This window comes from Pempheris klunzingeri, chromosome 1 (assembly GCF_042242105.1).
Source record: "Pempheris klunzingeri isolate RE-2024b chromosome 1, fPemKlu1.hap1, whole genome shotgun sequence".
Lineage (NCBI taxonomy): Eukaryota > Metazoa > Chordata > Actinopteri > Acropomatiformes > Pempheridae > Pempheris > Pempheris klunzingeri.
The window spans coordinates 3,252,271-3,277,503 of NC_092012.1; the positions used below are offsets into that span (position 1 = coordinate 3,252,271).

The 25,233-nt window shown below is 41.5% G+C and overlaps 4 protein-coding genes across 5 annotated transcripts; 2 read left to right on the top strand and 2 right to left on the bottom strand.

Annotated features, from left to right (window-relative positions):
* Positions 1-4,170: 4,170 nt before the first annotated feature.
* hypk (huntingtin interacting protein K) lies at positions 4,171-8,589 on the top strand. Its single transcript, XM_070843960.1, has 4 exons — positions 4,171-4,347; positions 6,023-6,078; positions 6,638-6,689; positions 8,307-8,589. The coding sequence occupies exons 1-4, from the start codon at positions 4,186-4,188 to the stop codon at positions 8,400-8,402; spliced, it is 366 nt and encodes a 121-aa protein (XP_070700061.1). The 5' UTR covers positions 4,171-4,185; the 3' UTR covers positions 8,403-8,589.
* Positions 8,590-8,660: 71 nt separating this feature from the next.
* Positions 8,661-14,897, bottom strand: mfap1 (microfibril associated protein 1). The gene is made up of 8 exons (XM_070843724.1): positions 14,739-14,897; positions 13,410-13,626; positions 13,163-13,304; positions 12,856-13,043; positions 11,661-11,930; positions 11,401-11,560; positions 10,091-10,180; positions 8,661-9,244 (listed from the first exon to the last, which is right to left on the bottom strand). Exons 1-8 carry the CDS (start codon positions 14,818-14,820, stop codon positions 9,065-9,067), a joined length of 1,329 nt encoding a protein of 442 aa, XP_070699825.1. The 5' UTR covers positions 14,821-14,897; the 3' UTR covers positions 8,661-9,064.
* A 344-nt stretch (positions 14,898-15,241) lies between these two features.
* hddc3 (HD domain containing 3) lies at positions 15,242-17,527 on the bottom strand. Its single transcript, XM_070843842.1, has 4 exons — positions 17,321-17,527; positions 16,542-16,597; positions 16,209-16,449; positions 15,242-15,449 (listed from the first exon to the last, which is right to left on the bottom strand). Exons 1-4 carry the CDS (start codon positions 17,430-17,432, stop codon positions 15,319-15,321), a joined length of 540 nt encoding a protein of 179 aa, XP_070699943.1. The 5' UTR covers positions 17,433-17,527; the 3' UTR covers positions 15,242-15,318.
* A 23-nt stretch (positions 17,528-17,550) lies between these two features.
* vps33b (VPS33B late endosome and lysosome associated) lies at positions 17,551-25,131 on the top strand. Of its 2 annotated transcripts, XM_070844153.1 has the most exons (24): positions 17,551-17,592; positions 17,878-18,005; positions 18,658-18,738; positions 18,827-18,888; positions 18,981-19,030; positions 19,179-19,246; positions 19,323-19,368; positions 19,463-19,557; positions 20,379-20,483; positions 20,605-20,695; positions 20,781-20,858; positions 21,499-21,572; positions 21,681-21,767; positions 21,950-22,040; positions 22,115-22,189; positions 22,353-22,417; positions 22,502-22,556; positions 22,634-22,680; positions 22,998-23,130; positions 23,234-23,307; positions 23,626-23,727; positions 23,824-23,899; positions 24,052-24,171; positions 24,905-25,131. In XM_070844153.1, exons 2-24 carry the CDS (start codon positions 17,910-17,912, stop codon positions 24,982-24,984), a joined length of 1,851 nt encoding a protein of 616 aa, XP_070700254.1. In that variant the 5' UTR covers positions 17,551-17,592; positions 17,878-17,909; the 3' UTR covers positions 24,985-25,131. The 2 variants fall into 2 exon arrangements, with proteins under 2 accessions (XP_070700254.1, XP_070700173.1); XM_070844072.1 differs by lacking the exon at positions 17,551-17,592 and having other exon boundaries at positions 17,780-18,005.
* Positions 25,132-25,233: the final 102 nt, after the last annotated feature.

Genomic DNA, 25,233 nt, shown 5'->3' on the forward strand with positions numbered 1-25,233 from the left:
GTGTTGCTGTGAGCGGACCAGGCATTCCTGGGGGCCCCTTTCACTCTCAGATAATTGCTGCTGCCTTGTGGGAGAGGAGGAAGTGCCAACGGGAGCAAACAAAAGCAAATAAGCGGATGCAAATCGCCGCTTGAGTGAAAGCGCTCAATCTATGGTTTCAACGGGCTTGCGCAATAACAGTTGGCCGAAATCCAAGCTTGTTTACAAAAAAAGGACGAGGAAAGATTATTAATTCATTATTCGTTCAGGACTCTTTTGGAGCAAAATGTGTTTTTTGAGCAGCAAAGTTTTTTAAACCTGATTCAGACGTAAATAAAAAAAGCTGGTTGTCGTGAATGATGCACATGCAGCATCAAGAACTGTCCCTCCCATAGAAACACAATGTGCCCATTCATAAATGTGGCATGACGGAGAACACCACCTGCTCATATTCTGAGGGATTAGACTAACGGCAGATTATTAAAAGAGTCCAGAAAGATTGGCTGGACGGCTGGAGTGTGATGAAATGTTGTTTTTAGGTTTCACACCCAAACCTGATATTTAACTTTGGCATTTTGTTGAAATATATCTGGTATCTATTGATTGGTTATTGTATGTTTTACCCTACATGAATAAAACTATGTGTCTATTCTATAGATTTAATACAAACTCCTGCCAATAGATTAATAGGGAGCTTAAAATTTTGCAGCAAGAGATAAGATAGAAGTCTATGAAGAAATGGTTTGGTGTTGAGGAGCCGGCCCGGTCCTGACCTTGACCCCACCCAGCACCTTTGGGTCGACCTGGAACTCTGACTGGGAGCCAGACCTGATCACCCAACATCAGTGCTGGACCTCACTAATGCTCTGAATGGGAGCGAATCCCTGCAGCCAGGTTCTAAGATCTTGTATTCGAAGAGGAGTGGACGCTGTTAAAGCTGCAAATGAATGCAAGGACACGAAGGGCATGTTCAACAGCCCCACAGTCGTTTGGCCCTCAGGCCTGAATGTATTTGCTTTTAGTTGATTAATTTCAAAATAAAAGGAAAATAGAACCAGACATGCAACAAAGTGCACGACCAAATGTCCAAATGTTTTCTTTTCCTTTAATTCATTAAATATTTTGTCTCCATATTAGACACATTAAATAAATATCATCCATCAGAGATCAAGCCAGCGTAAAAGTTAAGCTCATTATTTTATACTAATGAGCTTAACATTTTCTGCAAACAGTCAGAATGCAACAGTTTTTCAACCTTTTAGTCAGTTTAGTTACCTGATCTATTGACAGACTGTCCTGATTTAAAAGCTTTTACAATATCATGTCATTTTATGATATCAAAGCCTCAACAATATTCTATCATTTTATCATTGTTAACACTTCTATAATTAATTTATCATTTTATTATATGGCATCTTTTAGAATATTTTAGCATTTTCAAATATTAGCAGATAAAGACAGAACATGTGTCCAGTATTTAACTCACTGGTGTGTTAGCGACGAGCTCTATTTCCTTGATCCCTCCTGTTTAGCATTTAGAAGCAGTTATACCACGGTAATAATCATCAATATAAAGCTTTATAAGTGTCTATTAATGTATTTGTTCACAACAATACCTCTGGAGGCTGCTGTAACAATAAATAAATGACAATATAGTAAAACACAGTTGTAATAATATTAAATATGTTGATGTTTCTTGTACATACATTACTGTACTGTACATTAATAAACACCTCAGTGTCCATATATCTGACTAAAACTGTATCATAGTGCTTTATAAACCATTTATTAAATGCTAAACAGAGTAAATGTGGATAAAGTAAAGAGTTTCCCTTCATTCAAGATTTAAGTTTTACACTTTGGTGTTGAATGCTTGTGTGTTTTGTGCAGGCAGGATATTATATTTCCTAACATCTCCATTTTTAGTTAAACCTTTTCATGTGCCCGTGCAGACAGTCCTGTGTGACTGCCCTTGTTGCACTGTGAGAGATGTCATGCTTTTATCACCTCGCCATCCTGCAGATCCTCACCTGAGCCCGACACCAGCGTCCCGACATGACGTCCCTGAGGCCTGAGGCGAGGAGAGCTCCAAACAGTCAGCCGGGCAGCCGTCAGTCATACAGCAGGATGAAGGGGTTGGTGTGACGACAGCGATGCCTCTCCGGCCCCGGTGCCATTCCTCTGACCGCTCACCACCACACACATCTCCTGAAACCAGGCGAACCAGAGAGCACTGATGGCTTTTTCAGTCCCGCTCAGGGCTGCAGGCATGAGCAGGTTTCTCTTTCCTTTAATCAGATTATTGGGAGGTGGAAAGCTCAGGGAAAGGGCTGGAAAGTCTGGAGACACAGGAAATCTGTTACAGTGGTTGAAGAGCTATTTGTATTCAAGTACAAGTAAACCTCTTATAAGAGACAGGAATAGAAAGAGGAGGCACACAGAGTGATCTAGTAATCCGGACAGTTCTCCCAGACAATAACAGGACAGTAGATAAATCAGACATAAACATATATGCTCTGAAACCTGCTGACAATGTTTATTCATACACTTTACATACAATTTGATCAAATCAGACATTAAAGCTTTGGCTTTGAGTCAAAAAATAGAAGCCATTCACTTAACTGGCAAAGAATAAACTACATGTTTGTTGTTCAGACCAAAGATTATCAGATTATTGCGCAAAGTGAGTTTGAACTCACAACATGGACATTGTGGGGAAACCTGTCAGAATATATTCCCGTACTTCACAGGGAAAACACTTGACAGAACACTCACTACAGATTTCTGTAAAACAAGTTTTCAAACTATTCTTTGTTGTATTTCTACGCATCTTTAGGCATTTTTCTCAGCTTCCAGGCAGCTTTTGGTCACAAACTCAACTCACAAAATATTTGAAACGTATCTGCAGTCGTTGCTGACACCCAAGGCTTCATCACCAAACTGACCAAGCAAACACCTGCCGCAGAGCTCCAGGTTCACTGTGTGTTAATCCGTTTAAGAAAACTTGATTAATTGCCAATTGGCTTGGGAGGGTGCACCACTACGGTGCTTTATCAGCTGAGTAATAACTTTACCTAATACCTAATGTTGTGGCACTGTTTTGCAGGGTGGCCCTGTGTCAAAGTCTATTTATAATAATAAGAGTTAGGGTTAGTAATAATTTTAAAGCATGCGTGACAGAAATATAAATAAGGTTAACATTAGGGCCATGAGTTGCTCAAATCTAAAGTGGTAAAGTCATAATATTATTCCATTATTGCACATTAGACAAGTCTTAGAAGCAGGATTTCAATGTTTGTGTTCTGTCCCCAGAGATAACTCACACAGAGACTCTTATCTGGGACTATTTTAGTGTTTTATGTGATAGCCTATATGGCTTTAAGGCAAACCTCTCTTTGGGGAGTTATTCTGTGTTCCTTACATCAGTTACACGAGATAAGATAACATAAAATAACATAACTGTATTAATTACACACCTGTGAAATTACCAAGAATGTAATAAACAATATAAAAATAAAGCTAAAACTGCATACACTATATATGGTATGACCGTGACGGATAAGTAATTGCACATATAATTGTGATACACGCACGGTGGAAAGGATTATACTAAGAGTAGGCTTATAAATTCAATATTGCCATATACATTTAATAACTGCACAGAGAGTTGGGTTGCAGGGTACATAAGAAGGAACTGCACAGGATAATTGAACAGTATGAAAATAGTAGATGATACATAACATCAGACAAACGAGTAAAGTATCTGTTTATTATTATTATTATTATTATTATTGGCACGTCTACACCCCCAAAAATATTCTTGCTTGACAAACATCATATGAGTAAATATTGCCAGAACATCAACAGAGCCCCCATCACAGCACTCAACAATCACCTCATTAATATGTGATATTGGGAACATATGTTCAGTGTTTTGATTGCTTTTCTACTTTTGGAAAGTTGACTTGAGGTGGTGTATTGTTTGGAAAGATAGATTCAGATTAATGATATAGAATTGATTCGTTTTGGTAAATGAGTGATTTAAAAAAGGGGAAAATCTGAAACAATGTGTTGGGAAATAAACAAACATTATTTTATAAACCTACCAACTTCTCCTTTAAAGTTTCCCTTTCCGGTACTACCCCGTTTCAGGTCCGACGTTCGGGAGGAACCTTTCTTTTTGTTCCGGCCTCACTGGACGCAAACATGGCGGCGGAGGGAGACGTCGATTTGGACCTGGAAGCCGAGGAAAACTGCACCGGGAAACCGGCAGAAAAGCCTCGGAAACATGACAGCGGAGCCGCGGATCTGGAGAGAGTCACGGACTACGCGGAGGAGAAGGAAATCTCCAGCTCCGATCTGGAAACGGTGAGAGCTCCGGGCTAACGTTAGCGTTAGCCGGCAAACATGCGGCCACTGCCGGCGACACTGTCGGTACATCATCACCGTTACGGACCGTGTCAAGGGTCCAGTTTGTGATATCAGCTCTGTGTTTTATAACCAGCTGTCTAAATACATACATAGATTTATATAAGTAGTTGTTGTCGCTGGGTGCTAAAAGGCAGTTAGCATTAGCTTGACTCAGTAGCTAACTGCCTCAAAACTAGTTAGCTAAAGCTAGCATAGAGCGGACAAACAACAATGTGACACACAGATAAACTAATGATCAATATAAATGTATATAATCATAAAAAACTACAACCTTTATTTACAGCACTGTTACAAACAAAGTTACAAAGTGTTCAATAAACTGAAGAATACACAACAATGATTTAGGATTAAAAAAAACCCATAATTAAACAGATAGGAGCTGCCTGCTAGAAAGGTTTTTATAAAAAGAGGCTGATTGATTGATTGATTGATTGATTGTGCAGCCTCAGATCTTTAGACCAGGAGTTTAGATCTGAGGGTCTCTGAATGCAGAAGCCTGCTCACTGTTACCACCTTACTAAAGGAAGGGTCACTACCCATCAGTCACCTCTGCAGGTCCCAACATTAGGAAGCTAAGATCAAAACTACAGCCAGTACTTGTGTGGTTTGTCACTTCCCTCAGTAGGACAGAGGAATCCTGATGTAGGCAGCAGAGCTCTGCCTGAGGATCTGGTTCTTCATTCATTCATTCATTACATCAGGGAGCTGAACCATGAGGGGCTTTAAAGGTCGTCTGTTAAATCTTAAAATCTCTAAAAGTTACTGTCGTCCAGTGAAGAGAGCTGATGTGATGTTGTCTTCTCGTATACTTGTAGACACCGATGTAATATTAGTGGTCCTCTATTCAGAATCAGATTTATTGTCATCATACAGCAAAGTACAATGAGATTCTGTATGACCTCTCCCAGAGAAACATGACTGTACAACATTTGTAACTTGCTTTTCAAGAAAGAGTTTATTGACAAATTAACAGATTAAAAATCTGGAAATGGTGTAAAATACATAGAAAAGCATCAAATTAAAGTTACAGTTAAAATAGGGATTAAAGTATAACATCATTTCTGTGCTCCTCAGCATCACTGTTCTTCAAAATGATGAAGATTTAACATTTTCTAACGGTGACAAGACGTCAAGTGGGACCAAGCAGTAATCTTCCCTTTGAAAACACAGATGAAGAATGTAAATGTTTGACTCTGAACCACTAAAAGTAAATTCTTCTTTCTGAAAGATACTCCGGCTTAATTTATTTTTTAAGGTACAACCTAGACTGAATGGATTATATTATAATATGATATCTAATAAAAAAGACCTGCTTCCCATTTTTGTATAAATAACAAGAACTCTTACCTTTATTCCTCATTCTGTTTAATTACCCAAAGTAACATTGAAAGTATTACATGCCAGAGGGATGTGAGACCTCATGTATTTGATATAGTTTCCTTGTTTCTATTTACACTATTGGTAGTAATGATACTGTGTAAACGTCAACTACAGCAGCCTAAAGTCCTTTAAATGTCGAGCTGAATCTACCTTAAAACGTTCTCTGTGATGTTACAGCTGTTGAAGACTGTCGTGTTTAAAATAACTGCTTTTCTTTCTTTCTTTCTTTCAGGCCATGTCAGTGATTGGAGACCGGAGGTCACGAGAACAGAAAGCCAAACAAGAGCGGTGAGTCCAGTCGGTTTTACACGTGGACAGGAAATGTGTAACAGGGGCTTTGGGATAATGTACAGTGGAGGGGGGGGGGGGGCAGAAGAAGAAGAAGACCACATTAAAGTCTTCAATATTTTCACATAAACCTGGAAATAATCAGAAAGTTTGAGGATTGAGAAATATTTAAAAAGACAAAAGCTTCTGATGTGAAATGAAGCTTCTTTACTGTTTCTGACCAAAAAATTGAAGTCATTAACTCCTTTTGTACAAAAGTTGATCAGATCCACCTGAATGCAGCTTCAATGGAAGGAGGTCAGTTGTTTTTTTTAATGTTTCTGACTAATCAAACTTGTTTTCCAAGTTTATGTGGAAATATTTGAGGTTTTCAACATGCTCTCAGACTTTTGGATCTTAATAACTGTGGCCCCCACAGAAAGCAAAACCCACAGCTGCCTGTGAGGATTTAGAGGAAAACGACCTTTATCATTTGTTACTGAGGGATTTTTAATCTCACATCTGGTCTGAGGACACAGGACCTGTGGATTATTCTCACTTTGTGTTGTTTTGCTTCCAGAGAGAAAGAGTTGGCCAAAGTCACCATCAAGAAAGAGGACGTAGAACTAATTGTAAGTTATTTGCAGTTTTTTTTTTCTCTATTCATCTCCATGTGGACACTGAAACAGCACAGCCATACGAGATAATGAAGCGTGTCAATCCAGAACAGTAGCAGTAATCTGCTGCTGTTACCAGCCTCCAGGAAGGCACGAGGTTTTCTAATCTGGCTCCAGTTGATTTGCTTCTATTCAGATATAAGAGGGCAGATTAGTGAATGTTTACATGTTTACACTCTAATATTACAGTAAGAGTTTATGCCTCATGTAACGACCTCAACCAGAAGAGACCGACCTGATCGCAAGATGTTTTCAGTAGTAAAATATTAGCCCTTATTTAACCATAGACACTGTCTCTGTCCCTCCACATGGGGCAAACATACACAGACAGAATACATTTATTCCAACCAGTGACATCTTCTTCTTCTGCTGTTATATCTCCAGCAGATTGGACAGAACCACTTTGTCAAAAAAAAAAAATCTATTCTGATTTAAATGCTTTTGGGGCGTTTACACTCTTTATTTAGTGTCCATGTAAACGCTTCAGAAGGAACCTGTAATCCAACTCATTTTAATTGAACTGAAGAAACATTGTCCATGTAAGCGCAGCTGAGGCTGATGGGTAATGGAGTCGGCCTTCCAGTTCATCCCACAGGTGGTTTATGGGGCTGTGAGGGCCCTCCAGGTTTGTCTGACATATAACTGTATGCTGGAAGGGACAAAACTATAATATATATACAAACTACTCAAAAAGTTAGGGATATTTGACTTTCAGGTGAAATATATGGAAAATGTAAAAAGTGAATGCTACAGTGATATTATATCATGAAAGTAGGACATTTAAGTAGAAGCATGCAATGGTGATTTCTTCATCTTAAACAATTTAGAAAATCTACCAACAGTGGTAGGTAAACCACAATAAAACATGTCAGTGTCTCAATAAATTGGGACGTGGCCAAAGGACGTCCACTCCTCTCCTTTCTGTGACTCTTCCAGTCTCTGTATCACTGTTCCAACCTCCTGATGACACTCTGTGACCCTCTAAGCTCAGTGAACACCTCCGTCTGAGGACTTCCTGTTTGAAGCCTCCAGTGTTGAGGTGCTGCTGATCAACCGTTAGGTGTCGTCTTGGTCTCATGATGTCAGAATGTGAACAGCAGGATGAGGAGGACTGTTTAAATACCAATTCTAACTGAAGCAGGAAATGTATTGGTGGATTCATGGATCAAACCTGTTGTGAATGTTGCTGTGAAGCTTCTTGTTAGAGAACAGCAGCTGGTGCAGAAAGTACTGAGACACTGAACAGTTGGACATGTGCATTCAAAGGTTTAGAGAAGGTCACATTAAGTTCACCTGGAAAGGTTAGAATGCATTTTAGGTTCACCCTGAAACTTCACCTGAAAGCTGAATATCCCTAACTTTTAGTGAGTAGTGTTTATAGTGTCCATCAAAATGTACAATCAGCTGCTTTATGGAGCGGGTGGAGTCGCCCCCTGCTGGCCATTAGAAAGAATGCAGGTTGCAGCTCTGTGTCTGTCATTATTTTCATTCCAAACAGTCTAGTAAGACAGTTTTTGTGTGTAATTGCTGGTTTAGGTGAAGTGTAATTTGATTTAACTGTTCGTGTTGCAGATGTCAGAGATGGAGATTTCGAGGGCGGTGGCGGAGCGCAGTCTGAGGGAACACATGGGGAACGTGGTGGAGGCTCTGGTGGCTCTCACCAACTGAACAAACAGCATCGGCACACTGGACTGCTTCACTTTGGGTTTTCTTTTTTTAAACCAGGGCTCAGCAAGACATCGAGGCCGAACTGTTGTCATCTTCTCCCCACATCCTTTTTTTTTTTTTTTCCTTTTTTAAAATCTAAGTTGGCCTGCCTCATTTTGTGCCCAGGATTAAAGTTGTTTTAATACTTGTTTTGCTCTTTGTGGAAAAGTTTTTCTTTTTTAAAATGGTCAAAAATACAAGTTTTATTCACAAACAAATCAACTTACAATGGCTGCACTTGGACAAGTATGGAAAAAAACAAAGGCTACTGCAGGACATTAGTAGAAGAACCTGCAGAATAAATGTTGTTACAAGCTGATTTTGTACAAAATTACACCACAAACCAGTTTTTAAAACTGAAGAGGTATCTGTTGCTTACGTGGCTCAAAAGCCACAAACCTGGTGAAACATTTTGAGCGTGTCACAAAGGTGATTCACTATCTTTCCTGCATCTTCAGTATGTTTTAAATAGCCAATGTTAAGTTTTTTTTAAATGGCGGTGCACCTTCCTTGTAGATAAACAGTTCAAAGTGGTGGAGTCAGTCTTGGTGTCCTTCCACAGCTTAAAGTCCAGGAAGCAGCTCAGTCTCTACAGCTGCTCTGCAGCGTGAGGTTCGGTCCACTTAAGTCTTCCTCTTCTTCACCGTGGGCCGGTCAAACACGTCCCTCACGCCTGCTGCCTTCTGCTTGAAGAACTTGCTGTTCTGAGCGCTCTCCTGAGCCCAGGCGGAGTCGAACGACGTGGTGTCCTGGTCCACCAGGTGGGTGTACTTGGTGCGTCCAGACCGACCAAAGTTTTTAACCTTAGTGGAGGGAGAGAAGGAAAAAAAGCACAGCAGGAGTTAAAATATTTGATTCTGGTATCATGTATGTAAAACAAGATTTAAACAGTAACACATTTAAAAGGGAAAATTAAGTGTTATGAAGGTCAAATCTGGTGTCTTTAAACTTGGGCTCTAATGTGTAATATTAGAGCCCAAGTTTAAAGACACCAGGACACTTTGGTGTCTACATGCCAAGTAGGGCAGGTAATCCTGTTGGGCTACAGCACCACATCAAAGTCTGTCCACTAAAAGTGCTTGTTTTTCCCACTGACAGGCTCAGACTGTTATTCTAAGTGTGTGACAGCATTATGGAAAGGATCCCTACAGAGAGAGACCTGGAAGATCCTTTTGGTTTCACCACAAATCGCTCTCTTTAAAGCCTCCAGATTCCACTGACAAACAGTCAGAACACAGGACTACTGATCATCTTGCCGTGTTGAAGGGTGACTTTGAGTAAAATGACTGTTTTTTGTCAGTGGAGTCTGGAGGACGATATAACGGCAATTTCTGGTTAAACAAAAACAAATTTTACTCTGGAAGAAGGTCTCTCTCTGTAGGGATCCTTTCTGTTGTCAGCAAAGCTTTACACTGCAGCCTGATGGATCAGTCCCATCTGTACTACTGGGGCCCAGTTTAATAACCAGAGCTCTCCTTAAAGGGCAGGACATTTCTTTTGTTAAACATGCATATGAACAAATTTCCATATAAGATTAATACATTTAGATTAGGACTAAAGTTACTAGTAAGTAACTGATCAGGTTTGTTCTTGTGCTGAACAGTCCTGACAACAGTCTGACAGATAACACTTGAGTAAAAGCAGCTGACCTGCATGACTTTGGGTAAGATGGTTTTGTTGAAGTGATCCTCCAGAGTCGGCTCGCTGAAATCTCTCTTGTACACGTCGTCCTCCTCATCCTGCAACAGAAATAATGGTCACAGTTACAAACTGGAATCAGCTGGTGATTCAGTGTCTGGAACACTGAATAAAACTTTATCAGCTCCTCTGTAAAGTAAAAACATTTTGGCCAAGATCCGTGCTGAGGGGGACGTTCTGCTACTGAAAACTAAACTTGTTAATCTCTCTGGTGGAGAAACACTTAATGGAGACACTGTTAGTTGTTACTTACCGAGCTAAATGTGCACTGATATGAACATATCTTATCATTTGGGCCGTGATGTTTAGCCTCAAAGAGAACATTTTATAAACCTAGATAATGGTAACTGGTCTGATAAGCTGACAAGCTCCACCTTTACCTTTAATGTGAACATGTTGATGGAGGAAAGTGCACCGCTGAAATTAAAAATCTGTTTCAGGCCATACTAGAACATTATAGCACATTAAAGCTCGTGGGATTTCTGGAAAGTCAGAGAATTTATTAGTTATTATCGAGCTATCCTGTGGACGTCTAAGTGATAGTCTAAGTGAAAGTTGGCAACGACGAGTGTGAGATCTGTGATCTAAAGTGATCTAAAGTGTTCAAGATGTTTTTGTCATGTTACATTTATAGGTCATAGAAATCCAACTTTTTTTTGTTTTAGAAAAGTCACTGAATCATCAGGAGATTAAACATTAGACCTGAACCCTGACAGTTCTGCTCCTGTTATAATAATAATGTATCAAACTATTAAAGTAAGACCAGAAGGGAAACTGATCAACACCGATCAATGCACCGTGCTCTCAGAATCAGACAAGCAGCCGCACACGTCTCTGGATGTCTGCTCTGGTTCGAAAGAACAGGCCGACTACACGTTGAAGAAGTGATGAAGCATCTTCAGCGACCACAGAAGCTTTACGCACCCACGCAGGCATCACGCCGCTCACCTCTAGTTCCCTCCTCCGCCATGCAGCCGTCCCTCAGACTTTACTACAATCGGCTTTAAAATGATTTAAATAAATACCTCATTGTACCGGAGTGTGTGGAAGTGTATCCACGATTCTCTAGTTCAAAACCCTGCAAACCAACCTGGCAAAACACAGTGTAGCTGGAAAACAGAAAGACAGATGGGTCTAGCAGGAAAAACCCCTCTGCCCCACCTACAGGACACTCTGCTTTCATGCCCTGTGTATTTCGGCCATTAAAGCGCGTCATGTGGCTCCACCATCACGGAGGGAGTCCAGCGCTGTCGTGACTCACCATGAAGAAGGCTCCTCTGTGGTAGTACTTCTGGAGGAACTTGTATTTGCCCTTGGTGGCTTTGTTGGTGATGACTTTGTTGTTGTTGCGGAGCTCGGCCCTGCGCTCCTCCTCCGTCAAGCTGTGGAATCTCTCGATTTCAGCCTTCTCCTTCTCCATGCTGCGGACGAACACAGCTCATTTACAACCCCGAACGACGGGCCTGTTCGTTTCATCCTAACGTAAAGCCATTTCACAGACTTTAATCTGCCTTTACTCACGTTTCTCTGGCCTCTCTGTCCCTCTTGATGCGTTTCAGCTCTCGGACTTTCCAGGCTTCGTACTCCTCCTCCTCGTTCTCTCCATCGGTGTCCAAAGCCTCCAGAGCAGCCAGTGTGCGCCGGTTCTCCTCAAACTCCTTCTTAGCCTCCTCCTCCACAATCTTGAGGGTGTAGCGCCGTCGCTCCTCTGCCTGCCGCTTGGCCTCGGCCTCCAGCTCTTTTTGCCTCTGCTCCTCCGCTTCGCGCTCCGCCACTGTGACTCTGTCCTTCCTGTGGTGAAAACAGGGAAAATGTCAAATTCATTTTCACTCATCAGTTAAGCAGCTGACTGGAAGTATGTTCACAAAAATGTTTTAACTCCTCCAAGTATTATATTAGCAATCCAATTTATACTTCTGTATTTGTAAACCTGGGCCCTGCTTCATCCCCCCCGCACCTTTTTTTAAACATATTTTGGGTTCAAAATGACTGGCAGGTACAAAAGGTTTTGGAATTGTTCCAGCAGATAAACTCAGTTCAAAGTACATCCCCACTAAAAGTGCTCATTTGTGCGACAGACAGACTCAGTTTGTTACTCTAAGTGCCTGACAACATTATGGAAAGGATCCCGACAGACACAGACCTGTCAGATCCTTTTTGTTTAAGCAGAAAAAGCCGTAGCATCGCTCTCTTCTAAGCCACCAGACTCCATTAACAAAAACTGTAATTTTACCTACCTCACAGAACAAAGGAGTTGCTGGTATACCTCGATCTGTTTGTGTTATTGTGTCTTACCAAATATTGTGTTGGAACTAACCCTTTAAAACACCAAAGTCACACAATAATACAAGCGGACTTAATAACTGAGCATTGGTAGACCAGCAACTTCTGTGTTCTACGAGGTAAAATGACTGTTTTTGTCAAAGGAGTCTGGTGGCTTTGAAAAGAGCGACATAAGAACTGTTTGTTGTTGTTTGTCTTACAGGTCTGTCTCTGCAGGAACACTTTCCATCATGTTGTCAGACACAAACTTGTGGTGGATGTACTCTGATCAGGATCAGCTGTCCCAAAGCATTACTTTGTAGCCACAGAAGCCCAGTATTAAAAATACATGTAATTTAATAGAACATAAAACCTGACTCAAGCATGACATCGACACAGAAACATTTACAGATGAATTGTCTTTAGAAACATTAGCAGTTGTTTCAGGTCATACTTGCGAATGAAGACAGGTTTCAGCCGAGGCTCTGCTTCATCCTCGCTGTCTGTGTATTCTTCATATTCAGACTCAGACTCTGACTCCTCCCCCGATTTCCCCTCCTCCTCCACCTCCATGACCTCCATCTCCTCATTCTTCCGTTCCACGGCTCGCTGTCGCATCATCGCTCGTCGCCTCTCAATTTCCTGCGCAGAACCAGAAAGTCCACATTGAGAACTTTTCTTGATATAACCCTGATAGAATTTCTTAAGAGACTACAAAAAAAACACACATTTAGTTAAAGTTAAACAGCGCAGACACCAACCTCGTCATCCACTTCTTCCTCTTCCTCCTCCTCTTCCTCACTACTCTCCTCCTCATGCTCTGGGTGCCACGTGCCTTCATCAGAGTCCTCGCTGCTCTCAGCGATGACTTCAGGCTCTGCGATCTGTCTGTGTCTTGCGAGCCTGAGGGCAAAGAAACGGGCAGCAATGTGGTCAAATTAGCATTTCAGCCGCACAAAGTTAAAATGGTCAAAACGGTCAAATCAAATCCCAGAAGCGGTGCGATACCTCTCCTCCACGTCCTCCGAGACACGGTTGAGCAAACGTTTGAGACGTGGGTCGGAGACCTCCTCTTCCTCCACCTCCACCTCCGGCTCCAGTTCCTTTCCCTTCTTCACAAACTGGAAGTCCTCGTCTTCCTCGTCTGATGACTCCATTGGAGCGTAGTCGGGACGTTTACCCGACACGTACCTCTTCACCTTCACCTTCTCCATTGAGAGCTCACCTGGGATGTGCAGAGAAAGAGAGACAATGAGCTTTAGTTGCATTGTAGGACGTTTGCTTGAATCCACTGTCTGTTTCACACGAGATACTTAAGAGGGAACAATTCAACAGCTCTGCATAAAATACTAACGTTGTCTAAGTATCTTTGTTACAATACATTTCTGTGGAGTCGGGCAAGTGACGAATCATTATTATGAAGCTTATTTCTTTTTAAGGGGGAGGGGGTTAACACATACTACAGTCCAATTAAGTTGAAGCAATCATCAGAAGAATAATCAGCGTCAATTTTGACAGCCAACTAATCATTTATCACGTATCACGCCAAAGGATGTGCTGGCTCCAACTTGTGAAAAGAGGATCTGGCTGTTCTCCATCTTAGATCATTATAAATGTAATTATTTACGGTTGGTTCATCAAAATAAGTAATTAAATGAAGCCACCTTGGGAAACTGTGTTGGAACATATAACTGACAGGTTAATCACTAATGGAAATAAGTGTTTCTTACAGCATTAACACTCTGACACTAATGTGTTTTTCTGGGATTCTCACACAGTTCTTTGTGTTGTTCTTGTGGACTGTATATAAATCAATAAACCTTTACACACAGCCTACAGTTGCAGTTTAAACTGTGACATCTCCTCTAAGTTGCAGCTTAGACACTAACTGGACAGTAAATGACCAGGAGGACTAGAAACTCCTGCAGACAGTAATACAAACATAGGACAAATCTAGTAATAAATAAATAAAATTAAATGTCAAATACTTTGATATGATTGGGGTTCATTTGTGCTTCATAGTGCAACGTGTTTGAGGCCGTAGTTGTTGTTGTACTGGACTTTTATTCCTCCATCTATGCTATTAGCACATCTGGGGACACAAAACATCCCACTCCTCCGTGATTATGGGGCGTTTATATGCTGTTGAAGCCTGCAGGGATGTGCACCCACTAATGTTTATGGTTGCTTATCATTTATTCAGCATGATCTAAGGTCTCCTCGTCGTTTCTGACAGATTACTCGTGTCGTTTGTGTTAAAACAGTGAGTTTACGCTAAGCTAGCAGGCTAACCTAGCACGCCGCTAGTCGCCCGCTAAGCTAACCGCTACGTCTCACCTTTCTCATTCCGGACCGGCACCGCTCCGGCCGTGGACTGGATCGGAGGCAGCTTCATGTTGAGGGCTTCGCGACTAGACATGACTGCCTGGTCGACGGTGACAACGGAACAGATGTAAAAATGGATATTTCACTTGGAGAAATTAAGCTCGTCGTCGTTTCCCCCAAAAACGGAAGTTAGCTGAAGAGAGAACGGACCGGAAGTTGATTTGTTCCGAAGGACATTTCCTGCCAATAAAAACACACACGAAATAAACACAAAATCGTGTATATCTTACTTTTTAGGCCACGTACACACTACCGTTTATTTGTTGCATTAAATAGCATTTTTATCCATAAATAAATATCAAGTTAAAGAGTTGATAAGAGATTACGCCTGATTGTATTCAGCAGTGCAACAGTGTAATATCGCCCCCTAGTGGCTCATCACTGCGATAAATCAACATACTGTCTATTTAACCACACAATAAAAATATGAAAGAATACATTTAAGACCACAAACATTAATATGAAATCAGATTTATTTATATCATTTACAAATTAAACTGTAATTTATTTGTAATTTGAGTGCTCGGTGCCGTCAGAGATGGACGCCTCTCTGTCTGAACAGCTCCTCCAGCTTCTCCTCCAGAGCCGAGTTGGTTCCCTTCAGGCCCTTCACCACCTCACAGGCCCACACGAAGTACTCCTGGGCCCGCTCGGCTGTCCAGCCTGCCAAACACAAACAGAGGGAGACAACGCGGTGATCAGGGACATTGTGAAGTAGTCGTGCAGGACGTCACCAGGAGGTGTTACAGTTCTACGACTTTTAACTGCACAAGAGTCTGTAAAACATTAGTAGTTAGATAAGTTAACACACATATATCTTTCCCAAATTAGTGCTCTTATTTTTGTCACTTTATTGTGTGCACTCCTGCACCATCATTTAAAAGAAAAAACTGGAAGCTTTCATTATTGTTGACAAATCCACTGTTCCAATAAAGTCCCATGAACTTCTGTTAAGTAACATTTGCTTAAAACTAAAGTGTCCAGCTGTTTCAGAAAATTATTTTTGAAAATGAAACTTAATATTTCTGAGCTGTTTTAAAGATTTTTTATGGGATCTGTTGACAATAACAAAATATTATAGTATCAGCAGCCTTATCTATAAGTGAACTGTAGCTAAGCTTGAATTGCATCTGGGTGTAATACTACTTCAGCCTTTGAATACAAATACACACATGTTGTATTAATAGTAAATATATGGGGGTGTCTACATTGATCTGTGCCAATATTTTCTTTTCTTTCCATTACGTTTTTATCTTTGTTCAAGTTCTTACAATTTCCATGTTAATATGTGTATTTCCTGTACAATGAATGAATAAATAACTAAATATTTTAATTAAAATGTTGAGGTATCGTTTGTTTTAGACACAATAAAGAATGAAAACACATGAAGCAGTGACAGTGAGTGTGTGGGGGGGTGCTGACCGACAGGTGTGCTGCGGTTCAGGTCCCTCAGGTTGTACAGTTTGTCAGCCAGTTTGACCAGCTTGGCTTGGCGGCTGCAGTGAGCCGCGTGCTCCACCTGCAGGCGCTTCCTCTCCTGTTTGGGCAGGCTTTTGTCGTCCGTCACCTCGTGAACGATACGAGCCACGATGGGTCCAAACTTTGCTTCGAGCTCTGCCGGAGAGGTGTCCGTGTCTTCCACTGTGTCGTGAAGCAGAGCCGCCTGCAACACGAAGGCACCACACAGGCTCAGTGATGCAGGGAAGAGACGCTGCAGCAGCAGACAGTGTTAACAGAAACTATCTGATAACTTACTTGCAAAACCTCGATGTCTGTGACGCCTCCTTCATGGCTGAGAATTCTTGCTACTCCTTAAAAGCACATACACAGAGCTGTGAGTATCAGAGAGAGGAAAGTCTTATTGTTTCAGCTGCTGCCACAAACATCAGGACTATTAAAGGATAACTTCAGCATTTTTAAACCTGGGTCCTATTTTTACACATCTTGAGTTTGAAATGACTAGAAGGTGCAGAAAATTTTGGAAATGGTTCAGTAGATTTTATCAGTCGGCAGCTGCGAATGGACTAGAACTGCTGTAATATAATCTTTTAGGGCAATGCACCAGTCAAAGTGTATCATATGGCATGGTTCAAAGCAACCAGACTCCTTTGGAAAAACAGTAATTTTGACTTGCAAAACACAGGAGCTGCTGGTCTTCTGCTGCCTTGATGAGTTGTTGTTTTTTTTGTATTATTCTGCAACTTTTGTGGTTTAAAGAGTCAATTCCAATCCAGATTCAAGTGTTAAAACACCAAAGTTACAGCAAATAAACCAGCGAGTGATGTGCTCTGTGATGTAAAATTACTGTTTTTGTCAATGGAGTCTGGTGGCTTTGAAGAGAGCGATACTACAGCTGTTTCTGGTAAAAACAAAAAGGATTATACAAACAAAGATTACATTACAGCCATTGTGGCCAACACTGGACCAACTGACAAATCCCAAAAGTTCCAGAAACTATTTACTTTTGTTTTCATTTCGACTTTTCCAAGCAGCACCTGAAGGCACCACAGCACAGTGAGGCGCCCCCTTCTTACCAATGGGGTGATTAATATACGGCGTCTGTTCCGGATCTTTGCGTCGTTGGTTGCGATGTTTCTCTGCAGCGAAGTTAACAGTCTCCAACAACAAAACTGCGTCTAAATTCATGGCTGACAACAACAACAAGTAGAGACAGAAAAAAAAAAAATTGCGTCAGTTGACTTCAACCTGCGTCGCTGCTCCAGAGGTGTTGCGGTCCGTTCCGTTTGGTGTCCGGGCGGAAACAGCTTATGAAGCGATCATTCCGCTAATTTAGCTACGGAAGCAGGTAGCTTGTAGTATCAGCTAAACTAGCCTTTGCTGGTGATTTGAGAGATATTCAGTGCTTTTTTTAATGTCATTTATTGGATATGTTTGTGAAATTATTCCCATATTAGAGTCAGGATTTCGACTCTTGTCTTCATCTCGGAAAATCGTATGATGTACAGGATGTGTTTTTAGCCTGCGTGCTAACCTAGCTAACTGGCACAGATTTAGCAGCCTCTCTGTCAGTCCAGTACATGTTGTGTTTCCGGAGTAGTAACGTTAAATCAGTATTTTCTTCTGTGTGTAGTGGAGGAGTGAGAGTCCCCGTTGTGGCCCAACATGGCTCACAGTACCAGGAGAGATTCCCCGGAGCTCCCTGACTTCTCTCTGCTCAAGAGGCTGGCCAGAGATCAGCTCATCTACCTGCTGGAACAGGTAAGAGGAGCAGCATGTCTGTGGCTCCTCCTGCAGACAGACCACCATCAACATCATATATCATATACATGATACTGTATTTATTAGGAGACAATAAGGGAATACACAGCTGCATTAGTTATGATTAGTATTTTCTTATTGCTTACATAAATCCTTTGAAAAGGCCAAGCTCTATAATAGCCTTTGGCTCCATTTGTCCAAAAACCATTTTAAAAAAAAGGTTTTTATTACCGTGAACACACATATTTTCCTCTGCCTGTAATACTTACCAGCGCCCCAAATGTGTATTAATTCACAGCTGACAGTAGTTCCCATAAAATGTGCAATTTGGCCTGTTTAGAGATTTAAAGATTTCTGTCTTCAGTAGGAACCAATGGCTGAATGCCACATGCAGGGAGGGGAAGTACTGACAGACTTAGTTTGTAGTTTTTTGTGGGATTTGTTGATGGTAAGAAAAATACAACCCTGAAAAAAATAGCAACACATAATTACTGTATTTTATGTGTAAATGTTTTTACTCTGCAGCCAAATAGTTCATTCTAATAGACAGAGCATCCTGTCAGTGTAGAAAGCTTTTAGCTTGTGTTTGCTGCTGCATAGATTGTCCCAGGTTTTGTCTCCTCTCCTCCATCCTCCTCTCTTTGTGCCCCAGCTGCCAGGGAAGAAGGACCTCTTCATCGAGGCGGACTTGATGAGCCCGCTGGATCGTATCGCCAATGTCTCAACGCTGAAGGTGAAACTCGTCAGCTGTTTACCGCATGTCTTCTGACTCTCTAGTGACTCCTTCCAATAAAAAAACATTTGTTCCCGTGTTTTTACAGCAACATGAAGTCGACAAACTCTACAAAGTGGAATACAAACCTATTAGCAGCACCTCCGATCAGTGAGTCCTGCAGCCTTCGTACTCCTGACATCATGTTACACACACACACACACACACACACACACACTAACAACGTGGCACTACTCTTACAGGCTCTGTTTCCTGATCCGACCGAGAATACAAACTGTAAAATGGATATGTGGTAAGTAGAGTTGAATATTCTCTTTTTTTAAATGTTTAACACTGTCATTAATAATCTTCTCATAAATCTTAAATTTAATGGAAATGAATGAAACTGAGACAAAAAAAAAAAAAAACTCTATTTCGTGCTGTTTTCCTTCTTGTTCCAGATGTGGCCAATGCAGACAAGGCAGCAGGGAAATTTAGAAGATACAAGATCATCTTTACCCCTCAGAAGGTATTTCACTCTCTGCTTGGATTAGTTTTACATGGAGCTCTTCTTGTGCTCCTACTGACTCTCCTGTGTCGTCCAGTTCTATGCGTGCGAGGCGGTGCTAGAGGAGCAGGGGCTCTTTGGCGGTAAGCATCCCTCTTTCTTCACATCTTATTTTAGGAGCAAGTGATCACTGCTGTTGAGTGGAAGTGTTGAACTTGAGCATGTCTTCTCCCACAGATGTGACCACTGATGAGTGGGCTTTCAGTCTCCTTCCACTCGACGAGGACGTCATCAGTCTGGAGCTGCCGGAGTTCTTTCGAGACAACTTCCTGGTAAATAATGTCTGAGATAGAGCTGAAATTATTCAAATTAGTCGATTTTTTTGTTTAGTCAATTAACAGATGATTTTAATAATAGTGGAAGCAAAAGTTCCATTTGAAATTTATTGGTTTCAACTTTTATTATGTGAATATTTGGAGGGGCTCCTCTGTTATAATAAACTTTTTATGGTTTTATCACACGGTTCAAAGCCACCAGACTCCATTGACAAAACAGTCCTTTTAATTTTAGTAAAGTTGCTGGTCTACCACTGTCTCAATCTGTTAGTTTCTTTCCATTATTGTGTGACTTTGGTGTTTTGAAGGGATAGTTTGAATCCAACACACAACAACACAACAAACTAACTGATCGAGGCAGAAGTAGATCAGCCACTCTTGCATTCTGCGAGGTAAAATGACTATTTTTGTCAATGGGGTCTGGTGGCTTTGAGCGAAGTGTTATGGCTGTTTTTTGGTTGAACAAAAAGGATCTTTCTCTGTAGGCCTTAAATGTTTGGAAAAGAAAACCAGCAAATAGTGAACATTTACATTTGGCCAGACCTTAACAGATAAAATAATGTTTGACTGATAGAAATATTTCTCTCTCAAACATCAAAACGGCTCTAATAATAAGAATTCTATTGAACCTTGTGATGCAAATTACAGCTGTAACTAATGATTGATTTAATGATGAATCATGTGGGATGTAAATATCAGAAAAAAGTTGGTAAATTGATGAATAATTCCAGTACTAATGGCAGTTTGAGCCACTATATAGATAAGTAAAACTGAATAAGTACCAGAACGGGTGCTTTAGGTTGTATTTTCTCACCCAGGCAGGGGACCAGCGCTGGGTGAGGACGGCTGGCAGCGCTCTGCACCTCCTTCACTCCCTTTACGGCCCGTTCACAAACATCTACGGGATTGGACGATGTTCGAAGGTGCAGTAAGATCAGAGACCAAAAACTCATCTGATGTAACGGTCACATGAGCTGTGATGTGTTTTGGCTTCACCTAAGATGATGTTTGTGCCGTTAATTCTGTCCATCTGTCTGGTGCCAGATGGCGTACGAGTCGTGGAGGGAGCAGGTAGAAGAGGGAGAGCAGAAGGCTCGTCAGCCTGAAATAGGAAAGGTGTTTCTCATTGACAGAGGTAAGAAGTCGTGCGTCCTTCTCTCAGTGTTTGACGTGTTGAGCTGTGCTGCTTTTCCTCCCTAACGTTGTTACTGTATTTTCAGATGTGGACTTTGTCACTCCTCTGTGCTCACAAGTGGTCTACGAAGGACTCGTGGATGATATATTTAGAATCAAATGTGGTGGGTACCAAAGCAGCTTTGCTCCCTGAGACCGTGTCCACGTTTAGCCCGTCTACACTGGTCAGGTCACTGTCAGAAACCTGAATAACAGAAAAACAGCCGTATCTCTTTCTCCTCATCTTCTGATCGGCAGATAACAGAGCTGAGGACTAGGACAGACATTGCTGGATCACTTCTGCTCTCTCCGCTCACCTAAACTGCGATAACAAAGCTGAATTTCACCATTTAGTTTTTGTCATTTACAGATTTTTACTGTTTGTTTCTGCACTGCTGTGCTGAGGGGATCAATCAAATCAGGATTTTATCACCGTGAATATCACGTGACAAACTAATAGTTTTGATTCTGATATTTTGTAAACAAATTTAGCTAATTTAAGGATAATTTAAGGCTTTTTGCCAAATGAAGAGGCATTTTCAGACATTACTATGGACCCTGATGGGCGTTAGTTTGAGTATCTGAAGCGTAGAAGCTTAACTGTGGAGCCGATCTTAAAAGAAACAGTCTTAATACTCAAAGCTCAGACTGCTCTCATTTTTCTGTAGAATCAAACCTCCCACTTGTATAATGACACTTTGGTTGCACACCGTTGTTCTCGCTTGTGTGTCGATGTGTCGTCTCATCACGGCGTCTGTCCTGCAGGATGTGTGGAGTTTGGACCTGACGTCACCTCCTCGGATAAAAGCGTAAAAGTCATGCTGAACTCTCAGGATAAGGTAAGACCTTAAGACGGACTGACATTGGAGGGGAAACTGTCTGCTGGTGCCATCTTCCATCACGATTAGAAGTCTAACGTCGTAACGTTGAATTCTCGTGTCTTGTAGGTCTTCAACGAAATCAGAAACGAGCATTTCTCCAACGTCTTTAGCTTCCTCAGTCAGAAGGCCAGAAACCTCCAGACTGCATATGATGTGAGTAAATGTTTATTACCAAGGGCGTAACATATCAAGTGATTTTAACTTTTTGGGGTGTTTTTCTTACAAATTACGCTTTTAAAAAGTGACAGGGACAAACAGTGATGGGGAAATGAGTGTAAATGACATCTATAAGGCGACTGGAACAGCTAACACCTTCTCCTTTATCGATTCTGCAGAAGCGCCGTGGGATGGACATAAAGCAGATGAAGACATTTGTGTCAGAGGAACTGAAAGGGTTAAAACAGGAGCACCGGCTGCTCAGCCTGCGTGAGTGTTACAGCAGCGCACTGTACTGTGTACACCTGCAAGGCCGCCCTGCTGAAGAGCTCGTTCTCTTTCAGACATCGGAGCCAGTGAGTCGATGATGAAGAAGAAAACAAAGCAGGATTTCCAGGAGATGCTGAAGACGGAACACTGTGAGAAGACTCGTCCGTATATTAGATTAGATTCAGGTTTTAGTTTAGCGTGTTCCTCAATTATTAACGTTGCTTCTACTTTGCAGGACCTGATTTGTTCAGTTATATTTCTGTTAGCTTGCTGCTGCTGTTATTTGTCTTGAAGCTTCGTTCTCTGTTCCAGCTTTACTTGAAGGATTTGAAATCCGTGAATGCATTTCGTTCATAGAGGAGCACATCAACAGACAGGTGAGACACAGGAGCAGGTAAAGTCCTGATGATGATGATGATGATCTGCTGGAGACGGATTTAATCTTTTTATTCTTTTTCTAGGTGTCCATGATAGAAAGTCTGAGGCTGCTTTGTCTTCTGTCCATCACGGAAAACGGTGAGTTGCTATATAAACGTGTATAATTCCCAGTTATTTGAAAGCCGCATTAACTGTGTGATGGTGTTTTCTCTCAGGACTCCTGCCAAAAGATTACCGCTCATTAAAGGCCCAGTATCTACAGGTGAGAGTTAAGATTTTTAAATCTGCTAGCTGTGTTTTCATGTTTGTGGGAGCCACAAGTAAAAAGGAATTAAACAAAGCTTATACGAATGGATGGAAGGGATGATGAGGGCAATGAAGGGATATTTATTGGGAAAATATTTCCTCTTGTTTTAGTAACGCTTGCTAAAAACTACAGTTGTTTTAGGAAACTAGATACCTGGGTACAGACTGGGTCACGTAGTCAGAAAGTATTGAACGTATTCCTTGCAGTTTTATCCTTTCAACCTGTCCTTCTTTTGATTTAATGTGGTACATTCTCTCTGCTTGGCCTCGTAGAGCTATGGAGTGGACCACCTGCTCACATTTGCCAACCTGAGGCAGTTGGGGCTGCTGGTGGAGCAGCAGCCGGGCGAAACTCTGACTGTTATGGAGAGCAAAGTGGGCAAACTGGTCAACGACAAAACTGCAGGTGAAGCAGCCTTCGTTCTTAACCTTCTCCACAGCACAGAGTCCTCTCTTTCTCTCCTGATCACACCAAACTGTCCTGATCCACCTTATTCCTTCTTTTCCAGGAAAGCTGACCGACGCCTTCTCTTCTCTTGCAAAGAAGAGCAATTTCAGAGCGCTGAGCAGAAAGCTCAACCTGGTAAGTTAGCATCATCTTAACCACTTTGCTCCGTATGGCATTTTCATCACGTCACAGGAAGAGCTGCAATGTTTAAGTGATTAGTTGTCGACTGTTTTGATGATCGATTAATCAGTTTGAGTAGTTTTCTTAAATGTGAATACTTCCTGGTTTCTTTATTATTATAATGAACTGAATATCGATGTGTTGTGGACGAAACAAGACATTTAATCGTTGAAATAATCGTTGGTTGCCGCTCTAGTGACAGAACTGTGTTTTGTCCTTTGCAGGCTGAAACTTCTGAATGTCATTAAGCATATTCTCATATTTTGTGTAAAGGTTCCAAAGTCAGATGAAGAATACGACCTGCGTGTCCCACGAGACATGGCCTACATCTTCAGCGGCGCCTACATCCCTCTGAGCTGCAAACTCATCGAGCAGGTGACTAAATTCCAGCCAGCAGGAATCATTTATTCCACAGGATCTGACTGCACGATGAAACGTTTTTAACGTTACTCCCAATGTGCTCGTCTGTAGGTGTTGAAGCGAGACGGCTGGTCGGGGCTTGAAGAAGTCACCAGGCTGCTGAACGGGCACGAATTTGCTGTTACAGGTTAGTTCACCAGGAGATATTAAAGGATAACTCCAGTATTTTTAAACCTTTCGCCCTATTTATACATAGTTTGGATTTGTGGGTGGCCTCAGCTGGCAGCGAGCATCAGCACGAGTTAAGCCGATGCTGAGGGTTTCTCTGTCTCACATCAGGCGGCAGCGGAGCTGATTTAAGAGCAACGAACGACGCCCAGCGCATCGTCCTCGTCATGTTCCTCGGTGGCTGCACCTTTTCTGAGATTTCAGCCCTGCGTTTCCTCGGCAGAGAGAAAGGTAAACACACCCCCGCTCTAGACTTCACACTTCCTGTTAGTGTTTAGTTCCACCTCTGCTGTCCTGTGTGTGAATCTAACAGGCAGACGCCTTGTTGTATTCTGAACTGCTCCTAATTTTTATGAGGTTACAAATTCTAATTTCTAATGTTCGGTGTGATGTGTGACTGATATTTAAATGGAGTCCTCTTTTGGTGCCGTAGTTCCTGACATCCACAGGAAGCAAATTCTCCTTTCCTCTAGAAATGAATGCTTCATAAACATGTTACGTCACATTCAGCAGCATTAGTTTTTTATTTTTTTTGCTATATGAATAGAAATAAACCTACTTTTACATGCTAACATTCAGTAGCTGTTGCTGTAAAGAACACGTGAATCAGTGTATTTGGAGTTTCATACATTCTATTCATACATTACCTTATGTGGGTCTGTAAATCATATTAACGCAAAGATCTGGAAACTTTAATGTCCTTACATGTGTGATTTTATGCTTTTCTGGGGACTATTTTCATATTTCTGCTTCATCAGCTGACTCAGGCTAGACTAACGATTAATTGCAAAGTATTTACTGGACGTGTACCAATTCCATTAATCCCTCTCCACAAAATTACTTGTAAATTATTCAACATAGGAAAAAAAAAGTCCTCTGGGGAAATTCACTTGTAGCTTTGTGTCAAAATACCCGAACGTGTGTCAGAACTCTTTGAATAAAGATGACTGCTTTGTTTTTCCAGGTTATAAGTTCATTGTGGTATCAACTGCGATCACAAACAGTTCAAGACTCCTGGAGGCTTTGCTGGACAACCATGCATGAAGCCTGTCAGCACTTCATGATGGACAGAAACTGGGACATTCCTGCAGCCACATGCCAACCATTCCCTCCACATTACAGGCGTCCACTAACTGCCTGACAGCTGAAGTACTGTAAAGATGTAAAAAAGTGAATAAATCTTTTTAACAACTTTGTTTTCTTTCGCTTTATTTTGGCGTGCTGTGAATTCTTGAGTCTAAAATTAACCCTAACAGCAGCCTCATTGTTGGATGAAGTGTCAAACAAACTGCT